At 43.3% G+C, this 15361-nt stretch overlaps 1 protein-coding gene and 1 long non-coding RNA gene across 2 annotated transcripts; both read right to left on the minus strand.

The window, feature by feature from the left end:
- Positions 1–411: 411 nt before the first annotated feature.
- LOC120043624 lies at positions 412–5051 on the minus strand. The gene is made up of 2 exons (XR_005476490.1): positions 4482–5051; positions 412–4418 (listed from the first exon to the last, which is right to left on the minus strand). It is a non-coding gene; the product is annotated as an uncharacterized LOC120043624 (long non-coding RNA).
- Positions 5052–13500: 8449 nt separating this feature from the next.
- On the minus strand, positions 13501–15143 carry LOC120043633 (Krueppel-like factor 13). The gene has a single exon (XM_038988187.1). The coding sequence runs from the start codon at positions 15127–15129 to the stop codon at positions 14677–14679; it is 453 nt and encodes a 150-aa protein (XP_038844115.1). The 5' UTR covers positions 15130–15143; the 3' UTR covers positions 13501–14676.
- Between the last annotated feature and the right edge of the window lie 218 nt (positions 15144–15361).

Raw genomic sequence — 15361 nt, forward strand, 5'->3', positions numbered from 1 at the left:
CATAGTAATGATGAACCCTATTCCCTCCATTGAGCACTACTACAGGGCCCATAGTAATGATGAACCCTATTCCCTACATTGAGCACTACTACAGGGCCCATAGTAATGATGAACCCTATTCCCTCCATTGAGCACTACTACAGGGCCCATAGTAATGATGAACCCTATTCCCTCCATTGAGCACTACTACATGGCCCATAGTAATGATTAGGGAGCCATTTGGGACATAGCCATAGTTGTCTGTTGTCAGGGTGATGAAACCGGCGTGAACGGGCATATAGTGGGAGCTGTATGTGGCTATGAATTACTGTACAAATTAAACTATCATCCAGAAAAAGACACTGACAACATTAAAATGATTATTTATCATATTTAAGCTACTGTCCAAAAAAAGACACGTAAAACATAAAAAAAAATGCTAATTTATGAATTTAATTTACCAAATGTAAACTTCACAAATCCATGCATACAAGTTAAGACAACATAACATTATATCGTATTAATCCTGTTAATTTTTTTCATATTTGCATAGGACATAGTCATCACAAAATAATCATCTAGGGAGTAAAAAAGAACCTCCTACAAAAAGGTAGATGTAAGCAGAGAGACACATCAGACCAGGAATAACTGTACATGTCTGTCATTCTGGACATGAATGTTTGCAGGGAACTGTACAGCTGGGACACCTCAACATAGTGACTGAGTTTCATTGAGACGTTGTATACACATTATGGTTCCATGGCAGCATAGCTGTGGTATATACATACTGGGACAAATATTGGTCAATATTACAGAAGACCTCATTTAGACTCTAAAGAGGGTTCATTTTTTCCAAAAGCAGGGACAGGTAAAGCCACCGGTGTGATGACATCAGGCGAACACAAACAGCGTTACCGTGACACTACTCTTTACAGCAAACTAACGATGAGCTTAAACACCACGTTCCCCCTTTTAGAAGGCAGGTTCTGTTGGTATGGTTACAGGGCAGTACAGAGACACACAGGGTGATCAACTAATCAATTAATCAGAGTTTCAGCCCTGATTGGATATCATTCTACCACTCTAAAGAGGGCGGGTGGTAATGCTAGTGGATAATGTACCATTCAATAACAATCACCTCAGATATACTGTGTATTCCCCATATTGATACTAGATACTATGTTAGCTTAGCCCGTAGACTACTTGGTCTCAGAGACGACACTTAACAGTACAGTAGGAGACATATTTCTGCTTCGAATGGAAACTTCCAGCCACATATTTCTGCCTGCAGCAGTGTTTCTACATCTTGTGTGATCAAACAAGGATCAAGACAACCAAAACTAACAAGGTGGAGGACTGTAACATTCCTACAGGATTCCTCGAATAGAGCTTAGAGGAATTATCATGTGACCGTTCGTATGGACTTCAGAGGCCCTCGTTGACAGATATGAACACAGTGATGTAGTGGACATTATGAACACAGTCTACTGTACTGGACATTATGAACACAGTCTACTGTACTGGACATTATGAACACAGTCTACTGTAGTGGACATTATGAACACAGTCTACTGTACTGGACATTATGAACACAGTCTACTGTACTGGACATTATGAACACAGTCTACTGTACTGGACATTATGAACACAGTCTACTGTACTGGACATTATGAACACAGTCTACTGTACTGGACATTATGAACACAGTCTACTGTACTGGACATTATGAACACAGTCTACTGTACTGGACATTATGAACACAGTCTACTGTACTGGACATTATGAACACAGTCTACTGTACTGGACATTATGAACACAGTCTACTGTATTGGACATTATGAACACAGTCTACTGTATTGGACATTATGAACACATGAACACAGTCTACTGTATTGGACATTATGAACACATGAACACAGTCTACTGTAGTGGACATTATGAACACAGTCTACTGTACTGGACATTATGAACACAGTCTACTGTATTGGACATTATGAACACAGTCTACTGTACTGGACATTATGAACACAGTCTACTGTAGTGGACATTATGAACACAGTCTACTGTACTGGACATTATGAACACAGTCTACTGTATTGGACATTATGAACACAGTCTACTGTACTGGACATTATGAACACAGTCTACTGTATTGGACATTATGAACACAGTCTACTGTATTGGACATTATGAACACATGAACACAGTCTACTGTATTGGACATTATGAACACATGAACACAGTCTACTGTAGTGGACATTATGAACACATGAACACAGTCTACTGTACTGGACATTATGAACACAGTCTACTGTACTGGACATTATGAACACAGTCTACTGTATTGGACATTATGAACACAGTCTACTGTATTGGACATTATGAACACATGAACACAGTCTACTGTAGTGGACATTATGAACACAGTCTACTGTAGTGGACATTATGAACACAGTCTACTGTACTGGACATTATGAACACAGTCTACTGTACTGGACATTATGAACACAGTCTACTGTATTGGACATTATGAACACATGAACACAGTCTACTGTATTGGACATTATGAACACAGTCTACTGTACTGGACATTATGAACACAGTCTACTGTATTGGACATTATGAACACAGTCTACTGTACTGGACATTATGAACACAGTCTACTGTATTGGACATTATGAACACATGAACACAGTCTACTGTATTGGACATTATGAACACAGTCTACTGTAGTGGACATTATGAACACAGTCTACTGTACTGGACATTATGAACACAGTCTACTGTACTGGACATTATGAACACAGTCTACTGTACTGGACATTATGAACACAGTCTACTGTACTGGACATTATGAACACAGTCTACTGTACTGGACATTATGAACACAGTCTACTGTATTGGACATTATGAACACATGAACACAGTCTACTGTATTGGACATTATGAACACAGTCTACTGTAGTGGACATTATGAACACAGTCTACTGTGTTGGACATTATGAACACAGTTCAGTGTATTGGACATTATGAACACAGTCTACTGTACTGGACATTATGAACACAGTCTACTGTACTGGACATTATGAACACAGTCTACTGTACTGGACATTATGAACACAGTTCAGTGTATTGTATATATCTGAAATGGCACCCTACTTACATTTTAAAGTGCATTACATTGGAACAGAGCTTGTGGACTACAGAAACTAGGGTGTCATTTTGGACCACAGTCACCTGCTGACATCATAACGGAGCATGAGGTAACAGAGTGTCTTGCTGCCATGGTAACCATAGGAAACCAAATCCTCACAAAGATGCAGGACAACCCTCCCGCTGTGGTTATAAAAGCAACGCAGGTCGTCATTAAGAGATATGTAGGTAGAGACCTCTTCCCAGACCTCTTGTGAGCAGGTCCTCATTAAGAGATATGGAGGTAGAGACCTCTTCCCAGACCTCTTGTTCTCTTGTGAGCAGGTTCTCATTAAGAGATATGTAGGTAGAGATCTCTTCCCAGACCTCTTGTGAGCAGGTCCTCATTAAGAGATATGTAGTTAGAGACCTCTTCCCAGACCTCTTGTGAGCAGGTCCTCATTAAGAGATATGGAGGTAGAGACCTCTTCCCAGACCTCTTGTTCTCTTGTGAGCAGGTTCTCATTAAGAGATATGTAGGTAGAGATCTCTTCCCAGACCTCTTGTGAGCAGGTCCTCATTAAGAGATATGGAGGTAGAGACCTCTTCCCAGACCTCTTGTTCTCTTGTGAGCAGGTTCTCATTAAGAGATATGTAGGTAGAGACCTCTTCCCAGACCTCTTGTGAGCAGGTCCTCATTAAGAGATATGGAGGTAGAGACCTCTTCCCAGACCTCTTGTTCTCTTGTGAGCAGGTTCTCATTAAGAGATATGTAGGTAGAGATCTCTTCCCAGACCTCTTGTTAGCAGGTCCTCATTAAGAGATATGGCGGTAGAGACCTCTTCCCAGACCTCTTCTTAGCAGGTCCTCATTAAGAGATATGTAGGTAGAGACCTCTTCCCAGACCTCTTGTTAGCAGGTCCTCATTAAGAGATATGGCGGTAGAGACCTCTTCCCAGACCTCTTCTTAGCAGGTCCTCATTAAGAGATATGTAGGTAGAGATCTCTTCCCAGACCTCTTGTGAGCAGGTCCTCATTAAGAGATATGGAGGTAGAGACCTCTTCCCAGACCTCTTCTTAGCAGGTCCTCATTAAGAGATATGGCGGTAGAGACCTCTTCCCAGACGTCTTGTGAGCAGGTCCTCATTAAGAGATATGGTGGTAGAGACCTCTTCACAGACCTCTTGTTCTCTTGTGAGCAGGTCCTCATTAAGAGATATGGTGGTAGAGACCTCTTCCCAGACCTCTTGTTCTCTTGTGAGCAGGTCCTCATTTAGAGATATGGCGGTAGAGACCTCTTCCCAGACCTCTTGTTCTCTTGTGAGCAGGTCCTCATTTAGAGATATGGCGGTAGAGACCTCTTCCCAGACGTTTTGTTCTCTTGTGGGTAATTTCAAAGCTTAATGGTGCTAAAAAGCAAAAAGGTACAATATTGGTAGCCTGAGACTGATGAAGAATGTGTTTCATTCTGCAAGAGCAGAATGTTCTGTACCCACTTATGATAAATACCTTGTCAGACTACTGGAGTAGAGAAAATATCCCATGTCTTTCCATCTAGCTACCACACACACACAGAGAGAGAGAGAGAGAGAGAGTCTGGCCTCAAACAGGTCTCTCTCTCTCTGCTGAGAAGCAGGCTAGAACTAGTAGTAACAGCAATGAAATGCTGTCTTTACTAGGGGCGTGTCTAAAGAGGAATCATGTAGTTATAAACATTCATCTGTACCTGACGACTTTGGTGACGATCACATCTGGCTTTAGGCAGGATGTGTTCTCAGTTACTATGGCGATGTCAGCTGATAAAGGGGAACAGTATAAGTGTAAATGGTACGTCGCTCTTCCCAATTTATTTTTTATTTTACTAGGCAAAAGTCAGTTAAGAAGACATTCTTATTTACAATGACGGCCTAGGAACAGTGGGTTAACTGCCTTGTTCAGGGGAACAGTGGGTTAACTGCCTTGTTCAGGGGGCAGAACGACAGATTTTAACCTTGTCCGCTCAGGGATTCGATCTTGCAACCTTTCGGTTAATAGTCCAACTCTCTCTAACCACTAGGCTACCTGCCGCCCACGGGAGCACGACCAATACGAGCACATGATATTGCACCACGATGGCAATTTGTCTGACATCATTTAATACAGTGATTATCCACTATCAGTGACTGATATTGTTAAAGGTCAATGAGAATGGTTTATATCCCTGGCAATGTATATCGGTGACTGATATTGTTAAAGGTCAATGAGAATGGTTTATATCCCTGGCAATGTATATCGGTGACTGATATTGTTAAAGGTCAATGAGAATGGTTTGTATCCCTGACAATGTATATAGGTGACTGATATTGTTAAAGGTCAATGAGAATGGTTTATATCCCTGGCAATGTATATCGGTGACTGATATTGTTAAAGGTCAATGAGAATGGTTTATATCCCTGGCAATGTATATCGGTGACTGATATTGTTAAAGGTCAATGAGAATGGTTTGTATCCATGACAATGTATATCGGTGACTGACATCTCCTCAAGGGGAGTCTTGAATATGACAATTTTTTTGTCTTGTTTTCTGAGAGCAACTCTACTAGACTAGAGCATAAACTAAATAGTATAAAGAAATACCAAAAAATAAGCAAACTAAGAAAAAGAGCATGAATTGATAATGAATCTATTACTTGAATAGTCAAATGAATCACAGTCAAGAATATAGTACAAAATTCAAAAATAAATACAATCCATTAAATGAGGTTAGGCCAGATACATTGGTTTTGAAGTAAGCAGTGTACATATACATGGCATAAAAAATGAAATATCATTATCCTTTGGAATAGGCGTTCACCTGTAGAGCGTTCCACTGTCACCGTTCCGCTACAGTTGATGGCTGTTTGGCATGTCCTAGATGCAACACAGACCATGTCAAAAAAACGCCAACATTAAACTATGGATACAACATTCTGAACACGAGAGAATACATTCTACTGCGTCCTGCTTCCCTCTTTTTTGCAGTGAGATTAAAGTCAAATCTTAAGTAAATCATTTTCAGAGAAGATAAAAACTTGAGTTCATGTTTGAGTTCCGCATCTCGTGTTTAAAATGTCCTCGTACACAAGTGTTATACAAATTGTGTTCGTGCTCTATCATCAATTGTCTGTTGAATATAGCTATAGGTTTGTTATGGAATGATCACTGTTTTATTTAGCCTTTTTTTTGCACACAATTCCATCAAATCCCAACCATGATAATTAGTCACAGCTCTTGTGTAGCCTAATGACATCATTTTATAACCCAGAGCAGGGTTCAGGGTCAAAAACAAAGCATAACTTGTAACAACATGATTAAAAACCTGAAGTCATTTTGTTCAAGGATTTTATATTTTCCCCCATTCCTTGGTAGTCACAGTCATTTATTGTAATGACATGAGCTTAACCTTGTCTACCTCCAGAATGCAGATTCTGAAAGTCACGTCAGTTGTGATGTTTTGACGAGTAGTTCCGTAATAATGCATTGTGTTTCGGATAGGACGTGATGAGAGTAAAATAAACTGGAATGAGATAATATATGAACATTTATACAGCTGTTGCTGTTTATATGGTTTTACGCGTCACTCTGAGGGAGGACGCGACGACAAAATATATTCACAACAGTTGGGTTTAATTTCCTCTGAAATTACAACTTCCTGAATCATTTCCCTGCGATGTCTTTGCGTTACAGACAAAAGATGTACAGTTTTCTGAGATTACGAGGAAAATGAATAATGTCCTGACGTTCTATTCGTAATGCTTAGCATCAATCAAGCATGAGAAAAATTAAATAATGTAGCAAATCAATTAAAAAACATGATATGAACACACACACAGGTGACAATAACAAAATGTACAAAACACAAAATAACATTATAGCAGTTCAAATAAAACATGGAAATAACAGAAAGCCAGAAAATAATATTGAAATCTAACAAATAAATGTCTAGTAATATACTCACTATAGTAATCAAAGTCTAAAACGCTGGTCAAAAACACACCTGGCATCTCTCAGTCAATCCTGGACACCCTCAGTGAGCTTTCAGTTTCAAAAGGGGAAGTTTTTAAAACAACTGTTATCTTACACTCATCACTTTGTCTCTTTGAACCGAGTTCAAATTTGTAGAGGTACATGACCTAGACATTGTTCAGGTTGAACCATCTTATGTTGAAGTGGTCAGTAAAAGGAATTGTGGGTATTGGAATAGAGGGAAACGGGAGGTGGCATTGGAGGATCATCTTCCTGACTGGCTGCTGACACTGAACTAGACTAGAGATGAAAATAACTACAATCATAACTGAATTGGCTGACTGACCGACTACCTGACTGACTGATTGTCTGACTGTCTGACTGACTGTGCAAAGTGTTATAGAGAGATAGTGAGGTATATGGCATGTTCTGAATGAACGGATGGACACCAGTTACAACGCACTGAGGTACTGTGAAGGGATGGCTTTTCTGTTTTCAGATATTACCTACATGGTCAGACAAGCACTGACCGTGATGGGTAGGATGGTATGAATGTATCCCACAAGAGACGGTGTAAATGTTTAAATGTACATGGTATATGTTGCATGAAAGAAAGAAAATATATAATATAGAACATTCAACAGAGTCCAGTTAACTAATGAGCATGTGATTACGGAGGTATCTGACAGCTACAGAGACATTTCAAAATGGCCACCTGTCACCTATTCTGAATGGCTTTTAAAAAATGAGTTATTTGTGGAACACGACAGGGCTGTCCCTTCACTCCTCCTTAGTTTGAGTTTTACGGCGGAATTCCGTGATTACTCAAGACACAGTGGGCTGAACCAAGCCTCTCTTTACACAGCGTTAGAGGAGAGTTATCTTAGACTAGTTCCACTGTGCTGTATGTCTGGGCTAGCTGGCATAGTGGTGATGCTGTGTGTTTTTACAAGGGGAGTTTCTATTTGGAAGGGGGAGAGAAAAGCTGATTCTGGTTTCTTTTAGGTGACTGGGAAGAGAGAGGCCCATGGGGAGGCAGGAGGGTATGGGGGATACTGAGGGGGGAGTCAGGGGGACAAGGCTGGCCATTCACAGGCCTGACACCTGTTTCCTTCACCCTGTGAAGGATTCCTAGAATTCTCTCCAGCTGGACTCTCTCTTCTCCTTGCGTGTTGTGATGTGTGTGTGTGTGTGTGTGTGTGTGTGTGTGTGTGTGTGTGTGTGTGTGTGTGTGTGTGTGTGTGTGTGTGTGTGTGTGTGTGTGTGTGTGTGTGTGTGTGTGTGTGTGCGTGTGTCTGTGTCTGTGTGTGCGAGCATGTGTGTGTAGCCTTTTACTGAACGCCAACACTGAGGCTGTGCAACGGCAGCCCAGCCAAAACCAAGGACCTCAGCTTAGCTCATTGAGAAGCTAAAGCACAGTAGATTAGTCAGAGAGGAAGCAGAGAAATGAAATCCTCAGACTATTTTAGACATGGAGGCATTCATTTAGCACCGGCCATAATTTACAATGTCTTCAATACAGAGTGTAGACTGACATGAGCACCCGCTGTGCTGAAAGCTCCGTCTTATATTTTCCTGAACCTTTCACTGGGTTTGGACTAGAAACGCTGCCAACAGAGCTTGGAACACGGCTGGTAGTTCCAAGAAAGCATAGAGAAAGGGAGACACGCTGCAGAGCTTTGCCTTTCAGCTGGAGTCAATGTGGCGACGTCTCAAAATGGCACCCTATTCTCTATACAGTGCACTACTTCAGAGATAATATCTATGGCTGTCCCAAATGGCACTCTTTCCTATATAGTGTACTACTTCAGAGAGATAATATCTATGGCTGTCCCAAATGGCACCCTATTCTCTATATAGTGCACTACTTTTGACTAGGGCGCAATAGGGAATAGGGTGCCATTTGGGAGCCATCCTGTAACTTCACGAGTACGATCACAGAGGAAACGGTACAGATAAAAACCAGGTCTTTATGAGAGTGGGTCTACAGGCTGTTTACAATGACGAGATTGTTTTAAAACAGGCTGTAAAGAACACATTGAGGTAATCTACTGTAAACTGAAATCGAAGGGCCTTCCCAGAGCTATAAACCAAGCCTTGGGTGTGTTTGGGAACCTGAGGCATGCTAGAAACAGTTGGATGGTAGGGTACTAATAAAAATGGCAAGGTCATAATAAAAACATTGCCACATTGCAAAGTTGCATCTTAAATGGTACCCTATTCCCTATAAACCCTGGTCAAAAGTAGTGCACTGTATAGAGAATAGGGTGCCAGAATAGGGTGCCACCGCCTAGGTATGAAACCTGTGACTTCATGTAGAGACAGATCGGATCGCCAAGGTAACGAGAACAACTGTTGAGGGAAGAATTCTCAGTGAATCTAAAAGGGAAGCCAATGACATGGTTAACACCGTATTCATCAGGAGATTTTTCTCTCCTCTGCACTGTTTGTCCTGTGTGACTAAGTCAAGTTTCTGTACGTCACATAACTCAAGATAAAGTCAAGATTAAAGACCAAATTAATAACTAATGTTTCCCGCCATGCGTCTCTTTACTGGTCCCATTCACCTGGAGTTTTTCCTCACTCCTGTCCTGTGCAGACTGTCCTGTGCAGTCTGTCCTGTGCAGTCTGTCCTGTGCAGTCTGTCCTGTGATTAAGTCAATTCTCTGTACAGTCACTCTGGGCCAACTCAAGGGTACAGTGTCAGGAGTAAAATTGAACTTTAGTGACCTTTTGTGACATTTAGAAGCTGGTAGAAGGGATGAAGGCGGTTTACAGTAACACCCCGGCGAGGTTCTCAGTGACCTTTAGAAGCTGGTAGAAGGGATGAAGGCGGTTTACAGTAACACCCCGGCGAGGTTCTCAGTGACCTTTAGAAGCTGGTAGAAGGGATGAAGGCGGTTTACAGTAACACCCCAGCGAGGTTCTCAGTGACCTTTAGAAGCTGGTAGAAGGGATGAAGGCGGTTTACAGTAACACCCCAGCGAGGTTCTCAGTGACCTTTAGAAGCTGGTAGAAGGGATGAAGGCGGTTTACAGTAACACCCCAGCGAGGTTCTCAGTGACCTTTAGAAGCTGGTAGAAGGGATGAAGGCGGTTTACAGTAACACCCCAGCGAGGTTCTCAGTGACCTTTAGAAGCTGGTAGAAGGGATGAAGGCGGTTTACAGTAACACCCCAGCGAGGTTCTCAGAGTGAACTCACTGGGTGTTCCTTATAACAGATTACCAGTGATAGATAGTATTTTTATTATACCACACAGTTCTTATAGGGATTCTTATAATGACTCCATCTGGCCTCTAATCTCTGTCTAAGGTAGATAGAATATTTTGTAGAGATAGCTAGAGGAGTTAACTACCCTTTAAAAATAGCTACAAGTGGATGTTCTGCCCTCAGGAACTAACTGTTGTCCCTGTACAAGCTACAGGCTATTTAACTGCCCTCGTTTCTCCCAGGCTGTTATAGAGTTAGCTAGCTGTAGGATAGAGCTGTAGGGCCTTGTAGGAGCTAGTTAACAGCCCTCATGTCTCCCAGGCTGTTATAGAGTTAGCTAGCTGTAGGATAGAGCTGTAGGGCCTTGTAGGAGCTAGTTAACAGCCCTCGTGTCTCCCAGGCTGTTATAGAGTTAGCTAGCTGTAGGATAGAGCTGTAGGGCCTTGTAGGAGCTAGTTAACAGCCCTCGTGTCTCCCAGGCTGTTATAGAGTTAGCTAGCTGTAGGATAGAGCTGTAGGGCCTTGTAGGAGCTAGTTAACTGTCCTCATGTCTCCCAGGCTGTTATAGAGTTAGCTAGCTGTAGGATAGAGCTGTAGGGCCTTGTAGGAGCTAGTTAACAGCCCTCGTGTCTCCCAGGCTGTTATAGAGTTAGCTAGCTGTAGGATAGAGCTGTAGGGCCTTGTAGGAGCTAGTTAACAGCCCTCGTGTCTCCCAGGCTGTTATAGAGTTAGCTAGCTGTAGGATAGAGCTGTAGGGCCTTGTAGGAGCTAGTTAACAGCCCTCGTGTCTCCCAGGCTGTTATAGAGTTAGCTAGCTGTAGGATAGAGCTGTAGGGCCTTGTAGGAGCTAGTTAACAGCCCTCGTGTCTCCCAGGCTGTTATAGAGTTAGCTAGCTGTAGGATAGAGCTGTAGGGCCTTGTAGGAGCTAGTTAACTGTCCTCATGTCTCCCAGGCTGTTATAGAGTTAGCTAGCTGTAGGATAGAGCTGTAGGGCCTTGTAGGAGCTAGTTAACTGCCCTCGTTTCTCCCAGGCTGTTATAGAGTTAGCTAGCTGTAGGATAGAGCTGTAGGGCCTTGTAGGAGCTAGTTAACAGCCCTCATGTCTCCCAGGCTGTTATAGAGTTAGCTAGCTGTAGGATAGAGCTGTAGGGCCTTGTAGGAGCTAGTTAACAGCCCTCATGTCTCCCAGGCTGTTATAGAGTTAGCTAGCTGTAGGATAGAGCTGTAGGGCCTTGTAGGAGCTAGTTAACAGCCCTCGTGTCTCCCAGGCTGTTATAGAGTTACCTACAGACTAGTTAACTGTCCTCCTCATGTCTCCCAGCCTGTATGGGGCTATAATAACTCTAGTTAACTGTCCTCCTCATGTCTCCCAGCCTGTATGAGGCTATAATAACTAGTTAACTGTCCTCCTCATGTCTCCCAGCCTGTATGGGACTATAATAACTCTAGTTAACTGTCCTCCTCATGTCTCCCAGCCTGTATGAGGCTATAATAACTCTAGTTAACTGTCCTCCTCATGTCTCCCAGCCTGTATGAGGCTATAATAACTCTAGTTAACTGTCCTCCTCATGTCTCCCAGCCTGTATGAGGCTATAATAACTCTAGTTAACTGTCCTCCTCATGTCTCCCAGCCTGTATGGGACTATAATAACTAGTTAACTGTCCTCTTCATGTCTCCCAGCCTGTATGGGGCTATAATAACTCTAGTTAACTATCCTCCTCATGTCTCCCAGCCTGTATGGGGCTATAATAACTAGTTAACTGTCCTCCTCATGTCTCCCAGCCTGTATGGGGCTATAATAACTCTAGTTAACTGTCCTCCTCATGTCTCCCAGCCTGTATGAGGCTATAATAACTCTAGTTAACTGTCCTCCTCATGTCTCCCAGCCTGTATGGGACTATAATAACTCTAGTTAACTGTCCTCCTCATGTCTCCCAGCCTGTATGAGGCTATAATAACTCTAGTTAACTGTCCTCCTCATGTCTCCCAGCCTGTATGAGACTATAATAACTCTAGTTAACTGTCCTCATGTCTCCCAGCCTGTATGGGACTATAATAACTAGATAACTGTCCTCCTCATATCTCTCAGCCTGTATGAGGCTATAATAACTAGATAACTGTCCTCCTCATGTCTCCCAGCCTGTATGGGGCTATAATAACTCTAGTTAACTGTCCTCCTCATGTCTCCCAGCCTGTATGAGGCTATAATAACTCTAGTTAACTGTCCTCCTCATGTCTCCCAGCCTGTATGGGGCTATAATAACTAGATAACTGTCCTCCTCATGTCACCATGTGTTTATGATCTAGTCCTCTTCCCTGTCATTAGTGTCTTCCTGTCCTTCACCACCATGTCTCTGGAGATAGACACTGTAATAACACCTCACACACACCCTGTCTGTCAACATGACACAGCGATGTGTGTGTGTGTGTGTGTGTGTGTGTGTGTGTGTGTGTGTGTGTGTGTGTGTACTGTATGTGTGTGTGTGTACTGTATGTGTGTGTGTGTGTGTGTGTGTGTGTGTGTGTGTGTGTGTGTGTGTGTGTGTGTGTGTGTGTGTGTGTGTGTGTGTGTGTGTAGCTGGGTGAATCGTGAGGACGATACTAATAAGATCAGGGGTGGGTGGCCAAACGCCAAACCACGTGCAGGGTTTTGTTCCAGCCCTGCAGTAACACGGCCTAAAGTGTTGTTGAGGACGAGGGGTTTTGAGACCTGTGTTGACCGTACAGCATCGACGTGTCCTCAGACAGCTCCTTTGAAGCTAACCTACCATGGACTGGTGTGTTTACACGGGAACTTATCTCTCACGAATAATCCTGCATCTTGACGCAATTACACAAGAGTTGAGTTCTAGGTGTCTGAGATGACATGGGAACTAGACACCTCTGCCCTGGATGAGGTTATGAAGCGAGGCAGTTAGACACGTCTCTACTCTCATCTTCACATCCCCCTTTTGAAGAAGTCTTACGTGTTGACCGACACAGCCCACTGCCACACTGTGGTTCAGTGACGTAAGAGATTCAAGTCAGAGATATGGGCTCTTGGATTCAAATGAAAGTGAAAGAGGGAACAGTATGTTTTGTCTCTCTCTCTCTCTCTCTCTCTCTCTCTAGTTTCCACTGGTTATTTTGTGTCATCACCATTCAAAGATAAGACCTAGTTTTGAAGGACTACTTCCATGGGTTCTTTCAGTGTGAAAAACAAAACAGAATTTATTCAAGGAGAGGAGTGCAATTCTGTTTGAGTGTAAGGCTATTGTGTGTGTGTGTGTGTGTGTGTGTGTGTGTGTGTGTGTGTGTGTGTGTGTGTGTGTGTGTGTGTGTGTGTGTGTGTGTGTGTGTGTGTGTTTGTTTCTGCGTGTCTTCATTGTGTCCATTCATTTCAAGCTATCAAAGAGGCCTTCCCTGAGCAGGGCAGAAGATACAACCTGCGTTGAATTTCAGAGTAAAGTGATGTTTTGTATTTGTGCAAGTCAAGTTAAAAAAAGAAATAAAACTGTGTGTTTATAATCCTGAGGATGAAGATGAAATCTCTCTGCCTTTCGCCATTTCAAATAAATGTAACGTCCTGTTAGAATATCGAATATCCTGTGTTCTTTCTTGGCTGATTCCGCTAACGTTAAGTACCACAACCTAAATGAAACAATATAACAAATGGGAACAATGGCCCGAGGCTTCTCAAAGAGACAATGCCGACACAGTACATTTGTATACTATGGAAATATTGCCATCAAGAAAAGCATAATTTTTTTTTGTCTTTGCTGTTGAAAGGATTGCTCTCCAATAGGCAGTATAGTACATGATGTAGAAGACAGTACAATGCAGCAAGCAGACAGAGCATTGGAAAGGAGGCTCGCTAGGTAAGTGACTGTGCAATAAGTGGAATGGCGGGGGGCAGGGGGAGGGTCCCAATTAGGACCAGAGCCAATCAGAGGAACCCTACTGACCAAAATAACGAATCAGAGTTACTGCTGGGGTTGTGGCGTAGTCCCATTGAAGTCAAGGTTAGGGTGAGACGTTAGAACAAGGGACAGGGGCATCAAGTTCTTTGAAAGGATTCCTTCTACCACCACCTGTCATGGTAAAAAGACTCAAGTGTGACTGGAGCGGATGCTAAAGAGGATCCAGTCTAAGACCACCATCATGATAAAAAAATATTTAAATCGCCTATTTCCATCGCAATGCTGTGGTGGGCTGAGACATTCCACAGGGCACCGGTGTAAAACCCAAACCCTGTGGTGGAAAAGGCCTAAAACAGACTGAAAGAGTCCTGTCCTGTCTGTGGGTGTGTGTCTTGTCTTGTGGGTGGGTGGGTGGGTGGGTCAATCAGGGCGTTGGAGGCAGAGCCTGAAAGTGCTGTTGGCGGGGGCTTTAAGGCGAGTTAGCTGGGCTAAGGGTGGGGCTGGGGGTGGGGCTTAGGGTGGGGCTGGACGAGTCGGAGCGGCTGTTGTAGTCGCTGAGGGATCCGGGGCGTGTAGTACTCCCGACCACGCCCATTCCTCCGCCCATTCCTCCGCCCACACCTCCACCCATTCCTCCTCCCATTCCTCCGCCACACCCGTACGGCCGTTTCAACATGGCGGGCTGGAACTCAGAGTGGCGGCGAGCGTGCTTCATCAGGTGGTCGCTGCGCATGAAGCGCTTGTCGCAGAGCGGGCAGCTGAACTTCTTCTCCCCGGTGTGGGTGCGGTAGTGACGGGCCAGCTCATCCGAACGGGCAAACTTCTTGTTGCAGTCAGTCCAGGTGCAGGGAAAGGGACGCTCTCCTGGAAGACACACACAGTGAGAGAGAGAGAGAGAGAGAGTAATTAGTTTACTGTTCATTTTTATTGTTTATTTCACTTTTGTTTATTATCTACTTCACTTGCTTTGGCAATGTTAACATATGTTTCCCATGCCAATAAAGCCCTTAAATTGAATTGAATTGTATTGAGAGAGAGAGAGAGAGAGAGAGAGAGAGAGAGAGAGAGAGAGAGAGAGAGACAGAGACAGAGACAGAGACAGAGACAGAGAGAGAGAGAGAGAGAGAGAGAGAGAGAGAGAGAGAGAGAGAGAG

The sequence above is a fragment of the Salvelinus namaycush genome, unplaced genomic scaffold (genome assembly GCF_016432855.1).
Source record: "Salvelinus namaycush isolate Seneca unplaced genomic scaffold, SaNama_1.0 Scaffold98, whole genome shotgun sequence".
In the NCBI taxonomy this organism is placed as follows: domain Eukaryota; kingdom Metazoa; phylum Chordata; class Actinopteri; order Salmoniformes; family Salmonidae; genus Salvelinus; species Salvelinus namaycush.